General features: G+C 36.2%; 1 protein-coding gene across 1 annotated transcript in view; it reads left to right on the forward strand.

Annotated features, from left to right (window-relative positions):
• The window catches only part of ALKAL1 (ALK and LTK ligand 1), a 35,961-nt gene extending 22,351 nt beyond the window's left edge, over positions 1 to 13,610 (forward strand). Inside the window, exons 3-6 of the mRNA XM_021555737.2 lie at positions 3,339 to 3,392; positions 7,718 to 7,798; positions 10,006 to 10,082; positions 12,937 to 13,610. Of these exons, the coding sequence (XP_021411412.2) occupies positions 3,339 to 3,392; positions 7,718 to 7,798; positions 10,006 to 10,070 (200 nt within the window). The 3' untranslated portion in view covers positions 10,071 to 10,082; positions 12,937 to 13,610. The remainder of the gene's footprint in view (positions 1 to 3,338; positions 3,393 to 7,717; positions 7,799 to 10,005; positions 10,083 to 12,936) is intronic.
• The last annotated feature ends 12,303 nt before the right edge of the window (positions 13,611 to 25,913 follow it).

The following is a 25,913-nucleotide window of genomic DNA, read 5'->3' on the forward strand; positions in this document are numbered from 1 at the left end:
AAACTGTTGTGTGGAGTTGGCTTATTTCAGGGCTGTGATCACAGTTCTTTTTTTTCCATTAGGACATGATTGTTCCTGGCACAATTATGGTGACATGATACAGGAGACAGTGCAAACACAGGGTAAAAATCAGCATGTGCTGTCACAACTTTGCAGTCTGAACAGACAAAACACAGAGAAACTGAAGGCACAGAAAGGTGAAAAGACCTGTTGAAGGTGGAGCAAGAAGGTGGAGCAACTATGTCTTAAGTTGCAAGCTGAGTACAAACCTGAGACCAGATTGTAGGTTTATTTAATCTCCCAGGTTTTGTAATTTCACCCAAATTAATGAAAAATTAAACATTCCTATCAGCTGCTGTGTGCTGAATAACAGCTGAAAGAATTATCTTCTGGGGAATTAGCTTTACAACAGTGGTTAAATCAATTTTGGAATGTTGATAAAAATTTGAGAGAGGGGGGCTGGATCAGGTGTTGCTTTACTAATTCTTAGCCTGGCTAGCTCTCCCCATCATCACATTTATCCCAGCTGGGATAAAACTCAGACAGATATATACACCTCTTATCTAAAGCCATGAGATCACAGAAATGTCATAGCTTGATAAAACTAACAGTATGGATTGGTTTAGAACCAAATTTGCATTATAAACTTAACTATTCTGTCTGTGAAGCAGAGCTGGAAAACTCTCTAAATTTGTCTTGTCCCTAGAGTTTACCATAAATATTTCTGCTATTTTGGACAGAAGATCCAATAGCAAATCCATCTTAGCACCATTTAATAGTTGCCCATGTCCAGTGCTGTGGCAGTATTTTGCCCAAGATGAGTAAATATCTAAGGATATGCATAGAAGTCCTAATGTAAATAAGAAATAAGTCCTAGAACTATTATTATGTATGATTATAAACTGAGATTATGCCCAGAATGAACACAGAGTCGAGAGCTCATGTGCCTTTTAACCCAGATGTACTCTGTGGTGAGCAGTGCAGACTGTAAGCCTGGGCACAAGAGTGCCACAGTCTAAATGTTCTCCCAGCTGATTAAACCAATGTTACTATAGGATATATACTGGCTATATTTTAATAATTTGTGTAATATGGTCTTGAGACAAGATTGAGTAAGCTCTCTTGAGTGGATTGAGTAAGCTCTCCACGCAATATTTCCCATTTATGTGGTTTCACACATAAAACATTTTATTTTTTCATTTTTCTCTTTCTTTTTTAGTTTTTCACAGTGTGACTTTGAAGTGTTTTAATTTTAGTAATACTTTGCCAGTTTATCTTATTATATTAATGCTTCTGCTTTTCTTTTTTTTGAAATTATTATGTCAAAGGATTTAACTTGCATTGTGAGGATATGAGCCTTTTTTGTGAAAATGGACACCTTAATAGGTGATAGATTACGCATAAAATATGACTGGAGCAACTAAGAACTTGTTAGAAGCCAGAAAAAGCTAATTCAGGGACTTTTTCATGATGATTTTTTGCTGATGTATAGAAGAGCTTGTCAGAAATATGTATGGACTTGATATCCTGCTTCTGGCCACATTGTGATCAGGAGTCAGTGACACATATCCTTTTCAAAGAAGATGTTCATTAGTTTGATTGAAATTCTAAGTCTTTTGCGACCTCAGACTCGCAGTTGTGTACAGACAGAAGGGCTTGGCTATGCTGCTGGAAGAGGGGAGAAAATGACTGTGCTTGTGTTGGGCAATTCATAGTTCAGGGGGAGTTGCCTGTGCCATTAGAGCCAGAAGTGTTCCAGTAACCTGTGCTGCCTGTGATTCTCATACAAATGAGCTCAGGCTGTTTTTGTGCCGGGCTGGGGCTCAGTGATTGTGTTTTACCCAGCACATGGACTGTCCTGTTGAGCCAGGGAGCTGAAGCATGGGCACATGCTGAAAAGCGGATTGCTGCCCGGAGCGCCGGCAGCCGAGCGGGGAGCAGCAGGCGCGCAGGCAGCGGCACTCGGCTGCTTTTCAACACAACTGACCCAGATTTCCCTGTTGGAGCAGGCTGGGCTGGGCTGGTGTGAACCCTGGGCCATGTGGCTTACTTGTGGAAAGCAGACTGGAGTGTTCCTTCTCAAGAACAACCAACACAGCTACAGCTGCAATTTTATACTTGCAGTGCATAGCTCCTTGACAGAGCATCAGCCTGTCCTCCTGTTTCACCTTCTGGCCATTAAAGAGTCAGATTTTGGCTGTAAACAGACTTTTCCTAAAGAATTTTATGGGCCAAATAGAGAATTTCATGGGGTAAAAAGCAGCTACTGTTCCCACAGGAAATTCTGTGTGCTTTGCAAGTGTCTGTATCTAAATATTCTTTGTCTGAACAAGAACGGTCAGTTCCTAGCCTATCCTTCACCAGACAGTGATTATTCATCAGTACTTGTCCACTTGAGACATCTCATTTAAAACTCACACCAATTGTTTCCCTATTTTGTCTTTTTATCAACTTCATTATGTACAATTTTAAAGTACCTGACATTTCTTATCAGTAAAATTCTAAGTTTATTAGAGAAGGGATAGCATTTCTTCTGCAATGAGAAAAGAAATTAGTCAAAACTGATATATTTAAGGAATCTTAAGAAAACTAGGTTTCCCAAACTTGATAAGTTGCAGTAAGACTTGCACATTTTATCTTAAAATCCCAGCCTAAAAATACACCCATGTGACCTCTGAGAAACTGCCTAAAGCCAGTGGTAAGAATTTATCTTGACAGATAACCAACATCTTCGTATAGTATGAAAGGAAACTAACTCTCTCCTTCTACTCACTTGTACTTTCTGGGAAAAAAATGCCATAAATGGAAAGGGAATATTTTAAAATTCACAGCAGTTTTCACAGGAGAGAAGGACCATTTTTTTACTAATATTCCAATGAAAATGTGCATGATCCATGTTTATTTTAGGTGATTTGTAGGGGAATTTTCTCTTCAGGTACTTGTTATTTCAAAATCCAAAAAGTAATATTTAATTTGTATTTATCTAAGTATTTTACATAATTTCTTCAGGTACTTACATACTTGTAAGTATTATATTTTATATTATTTGCAGTCTTTCTATGCTTACAGCCCCACTCAGACCTAAGATGTGCAGAAATTAGTGTCAGAAAATTATTGTGTGTTGTAGGATGACCATATAGTATTCATCTGGGAATTACCTGAAATACTTCACAATGTTGTTTAAATACCCAGAGCCCCACAACTATGAAAATTAATCCTAGTTAATTTGGGAATCTATTTGGTCTCTGTACATCAGACATCTTGGCATATTATGCTTTCAGAGCTTTTACTGTAATTCCTAGGCTACATAAATATAATTTTTTTTCTTCTCTCCTCAGAAATTTTTCCAAGAGATTCCAGTCTAAAAGACAAGTTCATAAAACATTTTACAGGTAAGGCAGCTGCTTGTATTTTCCACATGTGCATACTCTAAGTACCTATAAATGTCTCACTACTAATTTTTTTGAGGCTCAACATTTCTGAGGCTAACATTTCTGAAGTTAAGTATACATATTTTAGAAGTAAACAGTTTTGAAGAATTCTAATTTCATTGAATAATCAACTGAACTATTTGGTCTAAAATAACTTTGAAAATATGGTAAGTTAAAACATTATTTAAAAGTCACTGTTAAACTTTTATCCTCCTATTGTGCTTTCCATATTTATTTTCACATTCACTAATTTTAGAACTTCTCATTGGACTGCACATATTTTTAAGAAAGAGACCTTTGTGGCCAACTAAGTTTTCACCAAATCAGGGAAGATTTTTTCATCTGTCTTATGATGTCTGCATGTGGATACTTATTTTAATAGTGGAAACAGATAGAACAAGGAAGAACTAAATTAATGTAAAAGAAAAATAAAAATAACTTGCTGTTTCAAGTATGAAAGTTTATGATGATTACAACATTATGATTATAATGCACTTTGGGACTGTATTGTAACTACTGAGAAAAATATTGTACCCTCTGAATATATGCAGTAAAAGTTGCTAATGACGAGGTGCTTGCACTTATTCTTTGCTCTCCAGTTCCAGCTTTCTGTAACTCAGAAAAGTGAAGGTCTCAAAGTATGACATTGCAAATCTCACGGTGATTTTCAGGGTTATTTGAAGTATTGAAACTAAAAGCTGGAGAAATGGTTGGACATCAGAGCATGAAAAAGATAATTGGAAATAATTATTCATTTCCTCTTTGCTGGAAATTTCAGGCAGTGCTTGAGAATAAAGGAAGGTATTTGTTGTCTCTTTTGCATGGGGGAAGTGTATTCCAGCCCTTGGGATAAGCACAACTTTCAGGATCTTTCTGCCAGTCGCTCACTGAAACCCAACGGAATCTACAGGAAATGTGCCAGAGCCAGCTGGCCCTTCACCCTTGCAGTAAACAAGAGTAATTGTGAACCTGATCATTTTCAGTCCATATGAGAAAGAAATTAGCATAGAGCTTCAAACTATGCCATGTGACAGTGCAACACTGAATAGTCCTCTCCTGGGAAGGACAGACAAGAGAGATTTGTTTATGTTAGTACTTAATCAATTTCTTTTTCATTTTTAGCTTTGGAAACTTTATGCTTTAGGCTACCATAAAAAGCTCAACATAAGAATTTGGGGAAGCTAAGTAATGAATACAGAATGAGTTTCATTACTCAAAACCAGGGAAAAACAACCATGAGTTTTACAGAAGTTATTGTGACAGTAGTAAATCATAGAAAAGAAAAAGAGGAAAAAACCCCCTTGAAAAATCGTCTCTAGACCTATCCATTAAAATAATAGTCGTTTTCTGCATGAGTAGTTGCCATCAAAATTGCTGAAATTACTTGAGTAAGATTAGCTGGAATTAATGAGGAACGCAGGATCACTCCAAAATACTGAAAGTTTATTTGTTGGCTCAGAATTTCTGCCAACAGTAAACTTTCTTTCCTTCTTTCCTTCTTTCTTTCTTTCTTTCTTTCTTTCTTTCTTTCTTTCTTTTCTTTCTTTCTTTCTTTCCTTTATTTCTTTCCTTTCTTTCTTTCTTTCTTTCTTTTCTTTCTTTCCTTTCTTTCTTTCTTTCTTTCTTCTTTCTTTCTTTCTTCTTTCTTTCTTTATTTTCTTTTCTTTTTCTTTTTTCTTTCTTCTTTTTTCTTTCTCTCTTTCTTTCTTTCTTTTTCTTTCCTTCCTTTCTTTCTTTCTTTCTTTCTTTCTTTCTTTCTTTCTTTCTTTCTTTCTTTCTTTCTTTCTTTCTTTCTTTCTTTCTTTCTTTCTTTCTTTCTTTCTTTCCTTCTTCCCTTCCTTCCCTTCCCTTCCCTTCCCTTCCCTTCCCTTCCCTTCCCTTCCCTTCCCTTCCCTTCCCTTCCCTTCCCTTCCCTTCCCTTCCCTTCCCTTCCCTTCCCTTCCCTTCCCTTCCCTTCCCTTCCCTTCCCTTCCCTTCCCTTCCCTTCCCTTCCCTTCCCTTCCCTTCCCTTCCCTTCCCTTCCCTTCCCTTCCCTTCCCTTCCCTTCCCTTCCCTTCCCTTCCCTTCCCTTCCCTTCCCTTCCCTTCCCTTCCCTTCCCTTCCCTTCCCTTCCCTTCCCTTCCCTTCCCTTCCCTTCCTTCTTTCTCTCTCTCTCTTCCTCTCTTTCACTATTTTTTTAATCTATCTTAAGATCTTCAGTGATGGAGCTTTCTGCATTTTTTATTTTATATTTGATTTTATTTTTCATAGTTTTACTAGATCCTGTAATCAAAGACATTTTCTTAAAATACAGTGGAACTTTGGGTTTTGTCATTCTGTTCTAATCATAATCTTCTAGCAGCCTTCATTAATTAAACTGTATGATTACAGTCCTCACTAGTTCAGAATTAGGACATCCTAAACTAATGAAGTTGTGAAAAAAAAAGAGAGAAGCTGAAATCAACATTATCTTTATAGTATATTATCTTTACAGTTTCAGGGTTAGGAAAATTATTGCACAATTCTCATATGCCAGGAATAACAGACACATTTTAAAGCTGAATAAAAACCATATGTAACAGTCCTTGACTATAGGAAAAATCATAAATAATCTTGTGAGTCATAAAGTAATCTATCAATTTAGCTTGGAAAGCCAGCTGACACAGAGTGTTTTGTAAGGCACAATAAAATTAACAGCCTATTTTTGACGACAGGGAAGAGAGCTAAAAAATCATATATTATCTGAAGGGACATGGAATTTATTTAGTGACAAAAGCCAGTGTTGTCTCCATATATGCTTGATAATTTCAAATTACATAGTTTTCCTTGAGCTTAATTACTCACTCAGATAAAAAAATATGGCAACAATATTCCAGTTCAGACTTGCAAAGGCTGCTCTTCCAGTTTGTTGAAAATCTTATTTGTGGCTGATAAAAATCTACTGAAAACCATGTACTACTGTAAAATAAATCTAATCTTCAAGTATGTTCACTGTCATAGAGAGGAATCTTCTCTGGAGCTCATGGCAGTTTGGCTTCACTATCCAGAGGGAATTAGCTTGATATATTTTACCAGGCCCATAAACTATCTTTAAAGTTATGAAACAAGTTTTTTTTTTTTTTCCAGAAATGCTTCCTAGCTTCCTCTGAAAGTTGGCCAACAAAGTCTGCTTCATGTGAATAATTTTGTAGCATTTCTTGAAGCAAGCTATTCTTATTCAGGGTTCCTACTTGTACTAAATTTAGATTTAAATTTAGTCTTATTCACTTAACATCAGTATATGTCAATGTTTTATGTCCAAACCACAGGATACTCATACCCAGATGTCAGTGACAGTCCTGCTAAACAGGTTATGGGATGCAAATACTGTATTTTTGCTCTCCTTTTCAACTTGAATGTCACCAGTAATACTTTCCTGGGGCCATCAGCAATTTTGGAAGTGTCTTTGGCGACTTCTTACAGTTGAGCCATGTTTTATAGAAAAATAGAACCATAGAATGGTCTGGATTGTAAGGAACCTTAATGATCACCTAGTTCCAACCCCCTGGCCATAAGCAGGGAGACCTTTTTATCAAATATGAGTGTAAACCAATGGCACTGTATTCCAAAGAAGAGAGCAGCACACTGCACCCTGGACATGCAGGGATTTGCCTTGCCAAAGATGGAACACACCCTGCATTCTGCACATTGTATGCTTTTTTACTAGGGTTATTTTATCAGGAGATCAGGTTCCTAGATGTTATTCAGCTGTCATTTTTTTCCCCTCAACACCCACACTGTATATTAAGAATTTCATAAACCATCTATGTGCAAATTAAAAGCATTAGTACATTAAAGTACTTCATCTTTCCAGGGGTTAGAAACTCATATTTTCTTTAAATGTTGCTTTTGTCTTTACAAATGGCATCCTCAGTCCAGGTGCATTACTCCTGCTACATTAAACTGCAGACAACTACTGAACAAATAAAATTCTATGAAATTCTATTTTCCACCATATAAGAAATTTTACTGCTAATTTTGAATTACTGGAATTTGAAGGCCAAACCAACCTCTCATTTTAATGTGTAATTTTTCTTTTTTTTTTTTTTTTTTTTATATTATGAGCATAAAGGCACAGCAACAGAATTTTTTTCTGTTATTTCTCTAGCATTATTATACTTGTGTTGCATCATAGTTTTTTAAGGTTTAATAAAAGACTAAATGCAATTTGAGCCAAGAAAAAATGTACTTAGTGCTATGTGTTGTTGTCATTCATTGAAGCTGCAGAGCAGTGACACTCTTGTTAACTCCTCCTTACTTTCAAACAGGGCCAGTCACATTTTCCTCAGAGTGTAGCAAGCACTTTCATCGACTGTATCACAACACAAGGGACTGCTCAACACCAACCTGTAAGTAGCAAAGTACCTTCTAATGCTAGCTGTGATATTTGCTTGAAAGCAACACAGTTTTTCTATTAAGTGTTTGATGTCCTGGTGTTTTTTTAAATAGCTGTTAGCACTACATTAAACAACATACACAAGGTCTTCTAATATATAAAGATTTTCTATTAATGCACTTGCTGTCAGCTGCGCATCATGGAGTTCCTTCAAAGTGATACTGAAATAAATGAAATGAAAACTACACTGAGAAAAATCAGTAGGGCATGCTTATGCAGAGGGCAAATATTCTCCTTCTTGCTCTCTTTAGCTTTCCTTATGCAAGATGAAATGTGAACCATTCTTTACCTTCTCTTAATGCTTAATTGTAGAATTGTATCTTTGGGGTTTAGTATATTTCAGCTTGTGAGTATAATTTTCTATTACAAGCCCATTGTTAAACAACATAAAATAATTTGATTCATCATTCTGTTATTGATACTTTCAGTTCTCTTCAAACAACCTTCTTCTCTGAGACTGCAGAAGCTTTGCTTTAACACAGCCTGAATATAGTTTTGTCAGAGACACTGAAAAATAGACGTTTTCTTGGATAAAGTGGATAAAAATGCAAACAAAAACCTAAAACCAAAATGGAAATTCTTTAAATAGAAGTTACTTCAGCATTCTCTAGTGCAATGGACAATTCAATTAAAGTCAGTAGAAAATAAGCAATGCGTTTTAATTAGAGAAGGTGAATCTCATTATGGATGTGTAAGCACAAACTGTGGGCAGAGTTTGGTGCTTTGGAAGCTTTTCAGAGTTTAACATGAAAAAACAATGGCACTTTCTGACTGCATCACTTAGAAGCACTGTTTGTGAGCAGCTGAGATGCTCTCTCACCATAGCTCAGCGCATCAGAGGATTTAGTGTTTGAAGGGAGATGGAGCAGCCCTCATCTCCATTTGCTTTTATGCTTATCAGAAGCTGGAATGTAGGAATCCATGGCTGATCCTCATAAGATATACATTCAGCTTTCTAAGTAGACACAGGAGTAAGCAAGGCATATTTCTATTACATGCTGTGCAACAAAAATGCCATGTTGCATGTTGTATTCCTTGGCACATGGATCCAGAGCATGTGAATATTATTTAGACTCGTACTGCCTGAGTGTTTCACTTTATTTCTATAGAGACACAGTAATATTTTCCTTCTAATTAAATAGCTTTTCTTAGCGTTAAAAAGAAGACTGTGAATTTGAATGGTGTGAAAAACTTATTTTTTTAGTTCAACTATCAAAGTAAATTGTAAAATAAAGAGGGTGATTTAAACCACAGCAGAGTTTTGTTCCCCCTTGCATCAAGCAAACCCAAAGCAGACAATGAGTTACATTCACCTGAAATGTTCTGTTCTAAAAGCAAAAGCCAGATCTTCAGATTTATCTCTACCTTTTTGATTGCTCAGGCTGATCATAGCCAAGATCATTCCCTGTGTCTTTAGAGGGGTTTGATGTTTTCTGTCAGGGACACCTTAGTCATCATGTCTGAGGATGAGTTATTTCCTCTTCTTCTGACATGGTTATACACTGTACAAATATTTTCTGAGGAACTGAAACCCAGGTAGAAATAGCTTTCTAACTGTTTGGCACAATTTATACTGTTTTATTCAAATACTTATCAATCAAGAGAAGAAATTAGCACCTATGAATTTCTTGTTAGCAAATATCAGAAAGGATGGCAGTGACTCAGTGTTCACTTGAACCAAGTGGTCATTTGAATCAAGGGCACACAACAGGGGGATTTGAAGTGGGAGATTAGTATCTTCAACCTGATGATTAAGAATTTTACTTAAATTTGAAAAATATGAAATTAAATATCAATACTAAATGGAACCATAAAATGTTTTAAACAGCCTGACTTCTGACTATGTTATTGTGATAATTGGAATAGCCTCCCATTTAATGAGTTAAATTTCTGGTCTTCCACATCCCAGTAGGAAACTTCCTGGTAGAAATTTAGTTCCTTCCATCACTTGTACTTTTCCTCTAGAGCACTGATTATGCTAAGGTACAATCTAATATTGCATCTTGCACACATAATTTTATGAATTTCCATCAGATAACTGTTTCACTGTGTAGAGTGTCTGAAATTCAAGTACAAACTTTACATTTAATTTTATGCAGTTTTTTTAAGGATATCTGGCAACTGAGATTCATTATTGCTGTGGGTAATTCTGTTTTATAGATTACAAAAGGTGTGCAAGATTGCTAACAAGATTAGCAATGAGCCCTTTGTGTACACAGTCCTAGGATGTTTGCTATGTAAGTATCATTTTCCCCACTCATTTTCGTATTTGTTGAATGGTCTAGTGGTTTACTTCACACTTGTACCTTGTTATCAGGTGTGCATACAAAAATATGGTATTATCAGAGTGTATCAACATGCAGCTTTGGCATTTCAGAACTGACTGGTTCCTCCTGGAGATACGCAGAAGCACAATTACCTCTGACAAGCCCCACTGTAATTTCCTACAAGTCACTTGTGGCACTGCAGTCCATAATTATGCAGTGGGTGGCCTCTTGCTGTTCAAAACTTCATGAAGGAGTCTGCTTGGTGAAAGAAAAATGCCCAAGGGCATCATCAGCACATTTATTTCAGGCCATTCTGCAGAGGACTTTGTTGTTAATCCATGGAAGAAACAGAATGTCTTGGTCTCAGGTTTACCAATGCAATCTTCATAGATCACTTCTCAATTAATTTCTGAGACTCCTTTTCATTCCCATATTGTCTTCTAAGAATTTCTGAAAAGTTAATAACCACTTCATGATGATGGAAGGAAACTGAACATAAAGATGTGGAAAGCTAAAGGTTTCACTAAGTAGTCTGAGGAAGAAATCAATCCATTCTTATTTATGAATAGCATGTCAAATGTTAATTACACAGTATTGTCACTGATAAAAGTAATATCTCCAAGTGAGCTGTTTTCCCCTGTTGTTTGAATAATAATAAGATGGTTATATTTCAAGATTGATTGTAAATACACACACCGGTTGTTATTATTAATCACTAAAATGCATAGTTTCAGTGAATTTTAATTATTTAAATTCCTTTAAAGATGGTTTCCTTTCACCACCTTCTCCTGACAAATACTGCAAGCTTGGAGCTTGGGGGAATTGTGTATGTCACTTCTTCCTGCATCAAGGCTTCAATTCATACTAATCAAAAATAAGAAAAGAGTAGGATATGAGTCAGTGTTAGCTGATTTGATTTCTCCGTGGAGGTGGGATTCATTTTGGTTGCTGTGCTTTAAAGGATATGACAATATTTCAGTTATGAGAAGAAATGACATAATTTCTTTCTCTTCCTTTCTTCCTCTTCCTTTCTTCTTAACAATTTTCAGTCCCTTTGGCCTCTTGATTTCCAGGTGTTGCAGATAGTTTTGGATATACCAAGGATAGCAAACCAGAGACTGATCAGGCATCTCATTACTTTGCTTGCATCTCCTTTTCATGACTCAAGTCAGGAACCCTTTTCTGAATGCCCAAATTAAAAAAAAAAAAAAAAAAAAAAAAAAAAAGGAGGGTGTTCTTAAATTCCTGTTTGCTTTTTAATATTTTCTTTTAAATCTCAGCTTTCACAATCATCCCACTCTCTTACTTTCTGCAGTTTTACCTTTTTTGTCTTTGTTTTTCCTTTATCTGTATCCATTAACATCTCTGGATTCATGTATCAGAGCATTCAGGGAGATTTCTGGTGTTCCAAATTTTGTTTCTTTTTCTTTTAAGAGAATGAGTCAAAGATCTGCCTACATATCCACAGTACAGAAGCATCTATCTCAGTCTATTTCCATCTTTAAAACACAAAAGGATCAAAAGTTGCTATGATTTGCAAAGCCAGGTGTTTTAATTTGCCTGCCAAAAATACATTGGAAGACATGAAAAATAGGGAAGAAAGGTTTTAAATGGTAACCATTGCTAGCAGCTCGTGTGCACTGCATTCACTTAAAGTTGTATCTAGGCTGGGTTTCTCTCTACTTTGTTAAGAAAAGAGAAAAAATTATAGGAAAAAGTAAATCCATGATCTGAGAGTTTCCCAGCTGTCTCTGTGCTCCCTCACTCCATTCCTCCATTAAGTACAGTGGACAGTTTCCATCAAACATCCTCAAATTTTCATATTAAGTCATATCCACTGATTCTTGGAATAGAAACATTTTCTTGAGAAGGGTGAAGAGTGGCGTTTCTTTCTCTTTCCTGTCAATTGGGAGTGCAACAAAGGCGTTACATACATTCATCCCTGAATGTCATTGCATTTCTGACGTGATTCTCTGATTCCTTCTTCTTCGTCTTTTGGCACAAGGGATCTGTTTTCCTACACCTCACACTAGTGTAGAGAGGACATGGCCATAGATCTTGTTGCCTGTAAGAAAACTTTCCTTCACTTTAACATCTGACAGAGTCTTGGAGATTCTTGGTTGCCTTGAAGAAGGAGGCTCTCTCACTTGGAGAACTGAAAGCTCTTTTTAAGCCTTTTCCTGCCAGTACTAAAATAGGCTGTCTTTTCCTCATTAAAAAAAAAAGAGGTGCGGTGCTATTATGCAAATATTTTCCTTCCTCATCTGTAAATATCCGGCTATACAAAGAAGACGTGGTCTTTCCCTCCTCGAAATGAACTTTTTCTTGGGGCAAGCCAGCCGTCTGCCCGCGGGATCTGCTCAAGCCGTGGCGGGACGCTTCAGCACCATGGAGAGACGCCGCACCCCGGGCAGCCGCTGGGGTGGCTCCTGGCAGGGATACCGGGCACATCCTGCCCTTACGGCTCTTAGGGGTTTGGGTGGGATTATTTTCATTTCCTGAGTCAGATCCCTGCAAATGGAAATAAAGGATTTGATGAAACCCAGAATGTAGAACTGCACGTGGCTATGTGCAAGGGGAACTTCCCTGCAAGGTGCAGCAGTGCAGACCTCTGCGTGTTAAACCTCTTGGCACCGACGCTGAGGATTTGCCATAGCAAAACTCATTAGTGCTCACAGGAGGGCAAGACCCACTGGCACTTGAAGTTAATCTTATGATTTATGCAATCTGCAGGAAACTGTGATTTATGAGCAGAATTTTGCTAAGCAGTCTGCTTCTCTGGTTTGAAACTAGTTATAAAATAGCATGTCCTTTTCTCTTGCAGACTTTCTACCAAGGAGAGAATTCTGATTTGCCAAGAAAGTGCCTTGAAATCTTCAAAAATGGAGAAGACATCTTTTATCTTTTTGATTTACAATGTTTTGTTACTAGATGCGTTTTATTTTCATATATTTGTCCGACATTCCATATTTGTGTGAAACATTATTTTATTTTGTAAATTTGTTGCCTATAGTTCAGACAAGCCAATTATTTAAATACATTGTATATGAAGAATACTAATGATATACTGATTAAATGTTATAACTGTATGCAGGGAGTTGGTAAAATTTTGCTGTTTCTCTTGTTCCGTTGTATTTACATCGTTCTGCTCAGGCTCTTACTCTCATTATTTGCACTAACTTGAAATGCGGAAGTCTGTGTAACTGAAATCTGAATAAGCTGTAAGTGGAGAAGTTTTACTTGCCATGGAAGATATTTTATATTATGAAGCTTTGTTAATATATACATATGTATTATTGTGCATCAGAAAAAGTTTGCTCAGAAATGCACCTTGCTTTCAGGAACATTTGTATGACTATTCTGGATTTTCATCAGTTACATTTGTACCGGCACTTATGGAAAGAATTGCAAATAATGTAAATATAAAGACTGGAAAACTGCAATGCAGTTTTGGTGGAATAAAGAACATAAAAATAAACTATTTTACAGGAGGGGTTATTTAAGTTTATTAAGAGGTCACTTACTTAATATGTATATTTAATCTACTGGTGAACTTGAAATAATCTTCCATTGAGAACTTCAAACTTGTGGGTTTAGTATTTTACAGCATTTCATTTTCATGAGGTAAATTTTATTCAGCCATTTATTCTTCAGCTGAATAAGGTGTGAACAAAAATGCATCATGTCCATAGTGTGAACAACAGAAAACATCTGCAAGTATGCAAAGAGGATAATAAAAAAGTCTAACAGGAGAAAAAGTGCTTTAATGCATAATACCATCAATCCAATGCATGTGTAAATTTGGCTGGTGATATATCAGTCTTAAATATTTGGGAAGACTCCAGGGCACAACTGCTATATATTTTTTATTTCAAATCAAATTGTATTGGTAACATTTTCTATCCATTTGCTATCTCATCTCTTTTATTGAAAGTTCATGTGATTGCTTTACAAAGAACCTAGTATCCAGGAGTGTTTTACAGTCAGACAGAGAGTAATTGACAACACACATTGATTACTATATTCAAATCACAATTCCTGAGATTAATTTCCATTTGAGATAATCCCTTCAGATTAAATATTATCTCTAACCTTTCCCTCAATGTGGACTTTATGGGCCCCTTTGCTTCTATGCCCAGCACTTTTCCCACTAGAGAATAGCAGGAAAACTTTGCCCTGGGCTTCCTCATCAAATAGCAAAGAGCTGCCTTGTATCCAAAGGGGTTTTCTTCCTTCTTTTGATATGTTCAGTGTATTACTGTGCCAAAGATACGCAGTGTCCTCTGATGCTCTCAGCAGTCCAACCCACAGCTTTTAGAAGTACTTACTTCATCTATAGGCTTAGCTAGGAGGTTGTCCTGTACTCTGTATTTGTGGTTAACTGGATTGCTTTTCTAACTTTCTGCAATCATGTTCTTTTGGTAAGAGCAAAGTTTTCAAGTCTCCTTTTAATCCATGTTGAAAGCAATAATCAGTGGTTTGAATTGAATGGTGAGAAGGATATCTTTAGATCTCTGTGAGCCACATACTTCACAGAAATATTATTGGCCAAAACACTTCAGCAGAGGAGAGAGGATGAGGCTCAGAGCACGCAATCAGACTCCAAGAAAAGCATTTGTCATTAGTCTCACTGATTTTTCCACTCTGGTTTGCTAGCTTCTCAGTCTAAAAACATTTTCTTGTTTATTTCTTCAAGGGACTGAAAAGAATTCAAGTATTTGTGATTTTTTTTTTCTGAAAATTACTTCTTGCACTATCTAAATTCCAATGAGAAGACCTAATTTGGGTTGTTTAATAAAATTTTTAAACTCAAATCTAATGTGCTAAATAAAGAGCTTCACATTTGAAAAAACAAAAATTATTTCTATTGCATTGAAAAGTGATCAAGTCCGTATCTTAGAGAAGATCCACAGATGTTGCAAAGATGCAAAACAGAGATTAGTATGACAAGTTAAAATATTTATGAAGGAAAAAAAGAAATCATGCAATTATTAAAGGGACAAACCCCCATAGTTCTTCTTTACCAGAAATCAAATGGCTTAGATTTTTTTTTTTTTTTTTTTTCTGGAAACAAATTATTCTTTGAGACATTTGTGGCATGGATCCCTTCTTTCTGTTTGGCTCCTTTTTGATGCACAGCATGCTCTAAGTAGCTGGAAATGCACCCAACTTTTTTAAACCACCCCTCTACACGTGTTTGTCACTATACTCCATCGTGATTTTTAGATGCAGGGATGCTAAAGTTAGTAGCAGAAAAATCATGAAGTAGTATAACAGAGTCACTTTCCTGTTTAACCTGACACATAAGTTTTAAGATATCTTAATGGTCCTACATTTCAGGAATCAGGTCTAGAGGATGGTTTTTGGAAACACAGTAAAGAACCAAATGCCATAGAAGCTGAGAGGATATGATACACTCAAGTAAACTGTAGTTTTGTCACATTTTCACATGGCCATTTTCTCTTCCGGATTTTATTTCATTTTTTTCTCATGCAATTGAATCAAAATATATTTTGGCTTCAGAAATACTTCTGATTATGGCTTTTGCCATTATCATGTTGTCCTTGTATGCTCAAAATTTTTGTCTAATTTCTGTCCTGGTGGAGAATATTGGATAGAGACAGAGCAGAATCTACAGTAATGCCTCATCCCAGTTTTTCACTCTGCTGAAAGTTCTTTGTTCACCTTTTTCAAAAAACTTCTGAATTACTAAAGAAAACCACTGTCAACAAATGCTGTTGTTGGTCTGGCATACTGCAGAGAGAAGGCAAACAACATAAGGCAAACAACAATTTAACCTGGATTTGTGTGAATGTAGACTACAACCCAAAGTTCAATTTTTTGTCTTTATTGCTAAGACCATCTTAATTTTTTATCACAACACTGTGAAAGTTTTCCTAGTCTGTGCTTTGAGTGCTATTCAAATGCAGGACAGAGACTCTATTCTCGTCTCAGAGAGGTTAAAGCCACAGAGTAAAACAGTGTGAGGAAAGTGCACATGAAAAGGATGAACTTTGTTGATCAGTGAGGTGGAAAATGACTCCCGTGTCAGCTGTCTAAACGCATCACTTGGAGATTTGACAGCAGAGAGCAAGACGGCCAAGAAGAGTTTTATAAGGAACTCTTCCTGTTATGAGATCTCTCATTGTAGAGGGGCTTTAAAAAAAAAATTTAGAAGAACCCAACACTGCATATAGGAACCCAATATTTTCCACGCAGGAAATAAGTTGATGGTATGAACACCTTGTAAGTGTCAGAACCTGGAATTTTAGCATGGAATGAAACATTAGTTTTAAAAAGAAAATTATACCATGGAAGACACCAAAAATGAGAATAAGCAAAAATGTGGGAAAGATTAACTGCAAGATTCACCTTGGACATCAATTGTGAAGACCAGCAAAAGTGTTGGGACAACAACTGAGATGTAAAACAACAAAATGAATATATGTTCAAATTATATATAAAAGATTTTATTAATGGCCATGTTGGTTTTCAGCTACAGGAGGAAATGGGTAAAGTTGAGACATTAGATAGATAAATACACTAGGCATAGGAGATGTAGAAATCCTAATTATTTCAACATGGCCAATGAAACCAGCACCTCACAGACATTCTTTTCATCCCATCTGATCCTCCTTGTCCTACATGAGATCTCTTTTTCACCTGGGTCAGTAGTTTGCACTGGTCAGCAGAAATAGAGATGCTGCTTATAGACCTGTCAGAGCTATTCAGCACAAGATGGTTTGGAATGGCACTCTGAGCTGCAACAACTGATGGGTGCAGAAGTCCAGGATGAATAGCTGCCATGCTGGGAAAGAAAGTATCTGCCTGAAATACATCCCACTGCTCACCATCCCAGTATCAAGGGCTACCCACACTGGGCCTGAGCTGGGAAAGATTGCTATAGAGAAGCAAAAGAGAGGTACAAATAAAAAGAGTGAGGGTAGGCAGCACTTAATACTCTGGAGTATGAGTTTGAATTGCCTAGGCTAAAATTTGATGCTGGTCTACATTTAATTTCTTTCCTCCTCCATCAATCATACAACAGCTGAACTTTCCACCCAGTCTTATCTCCTTGCTCTCTCTACAAATATGAAAGCCTTATCATCTGCTCACAGACAGGTATTTAAAAAATATAAAATCAAATATAAACCATTATACCAGCATATACCAGCATACCTTTACTGTCCATGTAGAGTGTTATTAATGTAATTTACACTGCACAATATAATGAGTATAATTAATTTATCTTTGGTGCTCATTTGTCTTTATCACCCCTGTAATTTATGAAAGTGCAATAATTCTACTCCTTGCTTTAGCAGTTGATTCATTTTCTTACTTGCAGTATCAGAAAACATTTGTTCCCTCTTATTAAAGATATTTCTTCGAAAAAGGAATAGTCTTGTCATTGAAATTGCTGTCCATCTTTACATTGAATATGGTAAATTTTGCATTTTATGAATGAAGCAATAAGCTCAAGGAATAATTACTTACTCATTTACTACAAACAAAACTGTTATCTTTCTTTATTTGAAATATTCACTGAGGGTCATGCACTCTGCAATATGCCATTTATGCCATTAGCCTCCCTTAGAACTCGCTGTCTAAATAGTACATAAATTAAATATTTCCAATCTGTGTGATATTTCTTTTCTAGTAACATTCACTTTAGTTAGAGCTGATCAATGAATTTATGTTTTCATGGAAATATTTCACTTCCACATCTCAGAAATGTTAACTTGAAACCCATCATTATATTTGTACATACAGTGTAACATGACTTTTCTCATATGCATTGCTTTGTGATTATCCAGGTCAATTTATTGTTTTCATTGTTTCCCTGTCACTCAGTATCTTAAGTTCTGGTAGAAATATTTTACATGTTTTTACATCTTGGGTATCCAAAGTTACTTGTTATCATCAAAAAAAGTACTTAAAATTAGTCAATTTTTGATTGTGCTTCATTAGAGAGGAATTCTACAAAATAAAGGGAGTATTTTACATTTGGTCATAAGAAAGGTCTAAGAAAGCAAACAAAACTGCAGCCTTTCCTTTCTTTTCCATTTTGAAACCTGCTTCTACCAATAAATATGCCCCTGCCTTACCATGTTCTCTCTGCTTCCACTGGAAGATGTGAGGATCTATATAACTCACACATCCCTGAATGCCACTTTGAGTGCTCAGTTAGTGCTATATGGAAATACCCTTAATTTGTGTCTCTAAACTTCTGTGGACTTGAGCTATTTAGGGCTTTCAATAGGAATAATTTCTCCTCATATGATCTCCACATCCTTACTGCCTTACCCATACAGTGTCTATCACTAACTCCATGGTGTAATTCTCTGTCTGAAAAGCTCCATAGGAGCTGACTATGGACAAATGTCAGGATGATGTTTTGAAAGTATAAAACCCTGAATAATTTCACTGTCACATTCTGAGAGAGTCATTTAATGGCAATTTTTAGCATTTTTTTATTAGAGGACTGAATTATGTTTATTAAATTATGGTAATTAAAAGTTGCCTTTGTCTAATAGGTTAATTCTGCATCTTAAGAGGTCTCTTCCTTTAATATACCCCAAAGAAAAGTAATAAATGACACTGATGACATCAGAAACTGAAGCTTTCAAGATGGGGTAAAAGGGTCTTAAATGTTACCTGCTCCTGAAGAGTTCCTTCATCTTTCCCATAACCTGAGAATAACTTACACCTCTGTTACATGAATTGTACAGCTTTCAGGGCACATTAACCAAGCTCATGGTTTATTTACAGGTGATAACCAGAGAAAAAATATTGAATGGCTGCTTCTGAACTCTAGAGGTTTGAACACATCCAGTACACACAGACCCAGGCTACACAGCAGACTGACACAGCACATAAACCATCAGATTATATTTTGTTCTCACTTGAACAACAGGAATCTGTTTTTAAGTTGTTCTGGGGCTGAATTGCTCTTGGGGAGACTGGATGTTTTCAGTTTATGGAATTATATTTCATTTTACCAAATGAAATAAATGTATCCATGATACTGCTTGAATTCTTGCTGTTAATCCAGACAGTCTCATGGCTGGAGGCTAACACCAAACTGAGCATCAGAGTTCTGACAAAACTGCCTTGCTCTTCACTGTCTGATATCCTCAGGCCAGCACGGATAACAGTTCCTCAAGCCCAATGCAAATCTAATGGAGAGTGTCAGAGTCACGGTCACTGCTTTGCTTAGAAAAGGCTTTGGACTAAGACTTTTTTCAGTCATTTTTCATTAAAACTTGATGGCATCAATAATAGAGACAGTTTGATAGAATTCTCTTTCCAGTTTTAGTTTTCATCCACTTTATATACTAACAAGAAACACACACTGTATCTTTTCATCACAATACTAATTTCTGGAGAAGCAGCAAAAAAACTTGGAGACTTAGTAGCACAATACAAAGCAGCACTTTTCAAAAATTGCTTTTAGTTTATTGGACTAGAACTGAACTAGCATCTTATTAGTCTCAAAGAGATCCTGAAGACCGCACAACATGGTGAAGAATAATGTTCTTTGCAAGAGGAATAATCTTTAGTTTTCATGTGTATAAATTATTATTGGAAAGAATCCAGACTGGCTTATGTTTGAAAGGAAGGAATGATTATTAGAACTCCCAAAATTATCTTATATGCCTTTAAATTTGTAAACAGAAATGAAATAGATACCAATAGAAAAATTCCTCTGAGTAAATCAAGGTGGAAGAAAGAAACCTCTGAAAAAGTGATCATGCAAATGAAAATAGCTCCTGGAAACAACTAAAGTACAAAATCTAAATATAAGCCATTCTGGAGGGAGAAATATAGGGCAAATTATGCTTCAAAAAAGACAGAGTTCAAGATAACATGAGTGACACAATGCATCATGAAATATGCAAATAGAAAATTTAGAGTGTACTTATCTTTTTCCTTATTAAATAAAAAGGTGAAATATACAACACTAAGAGCTTTCAGAAATATCCAAGGCAAAGGCAAATTCTCACATGGGAACTGTCAAAAACATGATGTCTCAGGTGTGGGCTTAGTAACATGCATCCTGTTTTGGTAAATAAAACACAATCATTTTGGACTTTTAATTTTACTTTTTCATTATAGAATAGTGAACTACCTTATTACTTAATATTAGTAATACATGTGATGGGAAGACAGGGAAGAGCAGAGAAAAAGGTATATTATGTTTTCAGAGGACTCTCTAGTGGACTAGGAAGTGCATATTCCAAGGCTTCTTTCCAGTTGGTGCTCTGCCCAGAATAGAAAACCCTAAACCAGAACCACATTATGTGAAGCTGCTTCAATAAATCTGGCTTAAACAAGTGTTTAAGTTTATTAAGACTTCACTGCCTAAAAGCTGCTTGGAATTATTGCTACAGCTGGGTTATAACATTCTCTCACTGGTCCAGTACTCTTTTCTCCATGGAAATCTCATAACTTATATCCCCTTCATCATGATGATTGATAGCTTTGAGCCAAAGGAGGTACAAGTATGATAATATCTTTGTCAAATGGAATTTTTATTTCTAAATTAACATAAGGTCTAATAATAACTGGCAACATGATATTTGCAAAATATCTCAAAGAAGATGAAATCTAGTGAAAACTTCCACTAGAAGAAGCTGTCTGTACAGTAAATCTGTCAGTCTTAAATAGAATTCCTGTCACTTGTTAACTAAATTAATGCAATGGTAAGAAAAAGTCTTGGAGGTGACCTTGAGACCTGACTCACACTCTATAAGATTTAGCATTCCACTGATAAAAGATTAATTTGGTTTATGTTTTGACATCTAATCATATGGAAGAGGGGAACTGGAGAACAGGAAGAAAATGTTGAGACTTGCATGGGCACAGCAAAACCAGTAACAGCACAGGTTTTAACTAAGATATTCTGATCCCACATGTCTTGGAAAGTGTATTCTTGTTTCAAGCATCACAGTGCTTCCATGGCTGTAGCCTTTGCTAAGAATTATGTAGTCTCGACTTTTTTACCACCTCCCAGAGCAAACTTGAGTATGTAAATAAGCAGAGAAGTGCAATTTGTTTTAACAGGCTGAGAGTCTGGAGAAACAGATTAGAAGTGGGAGGAGAGCATGTCTATTCACTTCACTGCCTTGCAGTCTATGAGATCCTAACTGACAATGACTATATTAGGAGCCCAACATGAAATCAAGACTGTTCAGATTTCTTCCCCCAAACTGTAGACTCATTTATCCATCTGAGTTTTATGTGCTTTATTGGGTGAATTCAGTTCAGCTTCTTTTTAAGAAGGCAGGATGAGCTCTTTTCTTATTTTAATAAACTTTATCATTTCCTCTATCTCCTCTATCTCCTCCTTTATTTTGCTTTCTAGACTCTATATAATCTGCATTTTGTCTTTGTAGACAGATTGCAAACAGCTGACAGGCTGATCTGAAATGAACTGCTAATGACAACTCATTATTAATTGGGAGAGTTGTTGAAAAGGGGCTCCACATCGACTAATGCTTTTAAAGCTAATTAAATATTTTTGATTTATGATTTGGAACCAGGAAGTTATTGCTGGTAACAGCCATATTAAGTAATCACAAAAATATAATCGTATGGATTATTTGATGCCCAGACTGATTTATAAGACAGGCCTGCTTTAATATTGCATTAATATTAGTAAAACTAAGGCTATACATGTAGAAATATGGAATATAGGCCATAAATGCAGAGTGAAGAATTACTTCCTGAAAACCCTGGGAAGAGTTCTAGGTTCATATTATGTGTGCTAAGAAGTTTTTTTCCTGAGAGAAAAAAAAGTGGTGCTACCTTTGTGATATGTTGAATGACAGTGTTTAATGTATCTTTTTACCTCTATATCTGTAGTTTATCTGTACAGCTTCAAGATTTGTTGCATAAGCAGAGAGAGCAGGGACAGAATACAAATGTCTGGGAGCTGGAAAGTATACATTAGAATGACAGAATTAAAGGGCTTCATCTGCCTAGATGGTTTTTAAAGGCTACCAAGTAATGAATAGATTTCCATGTTTAATTACTTTCCCAAGAGTAAGGCACAAAGGGACTTCATAAATTTGTATGGAGAGGTACAATAAAGACTAAAAGCTGGAAGCTGGTGTTATGCAGATTTAAATTTAGAATGGCCCTAAATCACTAATGATATGTGAAAAAAAGTTAATCTATTGAGGTATGTTCAATTCTCTGCGAGCATTAGGAAAGAATTAAAAATGGAGGGTTTTCAAAAAAATGTACTAGGATAATTCATAAATTATTAGGCTTAGTAAGTAGCTAAACATATTAAGATGTGTTGGCCTGAAACACAAAATTTTAGATAATCTAATGAACCTTTCTGACCTTAAAGCCTATGCTTTTTACTCTGCTTGTTTCTTTCTAAATAAGACTTCAGGAGACTGGCAATGGCTGTACTCTGTAATTAGGAAGCCCTGTAAAACATTTTGGGCCTACATTTTCCTGCAAGAAAATTAAGATTTTTTTTTTATGCTGTACTGATAAAATAGAGATAACCTTGATAATCTGAAATTTCAGATGTGAAGGTATGTCTGTCAGAAACTTCTTTGTACTTCCAGGATAAATTATAAAAACTATTTTGAATGACAGTTCTCCTTCCTCATTCCCTAAACTATTAAGTTTGTTTCTTGACAGCTTCTTTCTACACACGGGACAGACATGAACAAGCCAACTATCCTTGCTATATGACTGTGTTAATAGCTAATGAGACATCCCATAGTTTTGGCTTTCCCTCTAAGTGGCTGTGTATGGGACAGGAGATCAGACAGAGAGAACTGTTTTTGTAACGTAACTTTTTCTGAACTTGACAGAAAACAGTGAATGTTTATTTTTAATTTAAAAATATTTAAGATACTTGCATACTTTCCCAGCATCACTCTAATGCTGTACTCACTGTGAGTAGTTATGTGAGTCCTGAATAACTGCTGGACAGAGAAATGGAAAAGACAATGTCTCTCCAGAGTGATGCAAACTGCAAACCGTCTAGGAATTCTTGCCATACTTGTGACTTTAAAGTATCTGAGGATGAAAACCAGGCTATGACTAAAAATTCCTGTTCAATAATTTTGTAAAAATAAAGATTCCTAGTATTTTAAAAACATTTTCTGGTATTTGTTTTTTATTGGCCTGACTTCCCCTCATATGATTTACCTAAAAAAAAGAATTGTAAAACAGTCTTTGTCCTGACTGGTCACTACAGAAGAGGGTCAGCAGCAGAATTAAAATATTGCCAATGAATAGCAATGAAGATGGTATTTTGTGCACTGAATTTATATCAGTCACCATCACATTGGCAAATGTTTCTGATGTCTAGTGTGAAAATAGAGAAGTAAGGGAGTCCTGCTAGCACTATTTACTTTGGCTGTCATGAAATAAGCTATGCATCTTCTTCCATGCTGAAAATCCTCTACATAAAGGTCTGCTAATGTCTAGAACAGTTCCCACAGTCTTGGCTTGTGATGAAAGTAACATTCTCTCTGTGTCCTTCATGGCTTGTTTCCCATTTGGCCAAATCCAAGTCCCTGCATGCCAGAGATCCGCACCATATGTCCTTTGTATATCTGAACGATGACAAGGATCAGCTGATATAAAACATGAGGAAAGACATGAAGGCCATGTTTGCAAGAGGCTGGTGACTGCAGGGGGCAGATTTGCACTAGCTCACATCAGTGGCATGTGTCTTCAAAGAGCGCGAAGCTCCCGTTGTGTGCCGGAGAAGAGCATCACATCAGCGTTGTGTTTGTGCCATCTGGCACGCAGCAGCACTTGTCCACAGTGCTCAAACAGACCTGCTCTGAGGTAGTAACACATGTATTGTGACCCTTTGACCTTATGGATGATTGCACAGATCCTCACTTAGGAAAATGTTTTACTCTGCGGCACAGATGTGATTTGAAAACCAATTACTTTAGTTACGCAAATTACTCCAGTGGTCTGGATCATCAGGGTTGACTGCATTGTCTTATGAGGACAACGTCAAAACACTGCAAGAACAGGCAAACAGTCAAGAACAATAGCACAGAGTGGTTCTTAGCACATCATTTAGAAACCTCATGGGCGATATATGAATAGTTCCACACATCTCTTTTGGTAACGTGTGTGGAACTTCTGTTTCTCTGCTGTACTCATGTCGTGTTGGGTATTACTCTTAAGCAAAACTCTGAGCACACCAGAGAGTGACAATCTCGTGTAAGAATCACGACTGGCTTCTTGCTACCCACAGTTCATGTGATGCAAATTCTTAACTTTCTCAGGATTGATCAATGAAATTCTAGTGAGTTGCTAGAAAGAATATATAATATCTTAATTGAAGTTTTGGTTTTGCTCATTTATTATCCCTTATTTTCTTCCTTTTGGTGTGACTAGGCAATGCTAAATATTCTAATTCCCAAATGAAATTCTGTTGTCAGGCACCACTTTTGTTTCAAAGTAGTCTGGATATATCTGGAGGGTTCCGAATAATTATCTGCTATACCTTTGCAGAGGTGGAAAGATTAGAGTCTACTTTTAAAATGGTAAGGAATTTTAAGAAATTTGCACAATAAACAGAACTTCTCACCCTGAGGGCATAAAGTATCATTAAAAATGAATACAGGAAATCTGAACAAACCATCACAGGTACAAGACAATCTCTAATTTTGCATCTCTTCTATGAATGTTTATCCATCAGTCATTTTCTACATTTGTTGTCTTTGAAATACTATTAGGAAGAGTAAAATAATACAGTCCAGCAGCTTTGGTAGTGATCTTTGCAGAATATGCTCTGTTTCCTACTAAAAGCAAATTTAGGGACTGTGAAAGACAGTTGAAATTGCAACGGTACCAGGTAAAATGAGTTTTGCTTGAAAAGTTGAGAGATAATTGACCTGAGTTTGCCTCTCTTTTTCTGTTTTTGTGTCTTTTTGCTTACACTATCACAGAGAGGACATGTGGGCACATATACTAAAAAAGACACACTTGCTTCACTGTCAATAAAGAGGATACAATTTGCTTTTCCAAATGGAGTGAATATAAATATTTGAGTACATTCTGCTAAGGCAAATCTTTCTTTTTGGCCTTTTATTTCAGTTTTTCTCAGCTTTCCTGCTTGTTCTATATCCTTTCTTGAGGATATTACTTTGTTTCTCCTCTCTTATGCAGATGCATATATCCCTACCAGTGTATTGCACACAAAGTGTTACCATGTCAGAAGTTGAGCTGTGCTAAAACAGGTCCTAGAATTGCTGACAGGGAGGTATAAAAGAACAAGGAGGTTTTCTCTGATATTTTTCAACCTCATATTTTTCTTTCTTTACTGCTTTCTTCAGAAGATGTCTTGGAGCTGCAGTAGATGGTGAAGTTCTGTAAAAAGAAAATATTATTAAAACCATTAAGCTATTCAGCTGTCTCCTAAATTTTTAATATTTGTATGAGCACATTTTTTTTCAAAATGGCAAATGAGGTAAAACATAAAAACTAAAGTAATATCATGATCCAACTTTGGTTTCATTTTGTAGTGATTTCTGTAGAATTATTTCCCAGTTAATAGAGCAGAAGCTTTACTGCTTGAATATTTAAATGCTAATGGAATAAATATTTAGGAAAAATATATTGTAGGGAACACTCCTGTTATAAAAAAATGTACACCATGTCTTAAAAGCCAGTCCATCTGAATTAGATTCTGCTCTCAGAAGAATCTATTCTCATCAACAAAATCTTACAAAGCTTATCTCTGTTTGCTGCACCTGGTCTGGATAGTGGACTTGAGCTGAATATGAGCCTGTGATCTGAGGGTTA

This window comes from Lonchura striata, chromosome 1 (assembly GCF_046129695.1).
Source record: "Lonchura striata isolate bLonStr1 chromosome 1, bLonStr1.mat, whole genome shotgun sequence".
Lineage (NCBI taxonomy): Eukaryota > Metazoa > Chordata > Aves > Passeriformes > Estrildidae > Lonchura > Lonchura striata.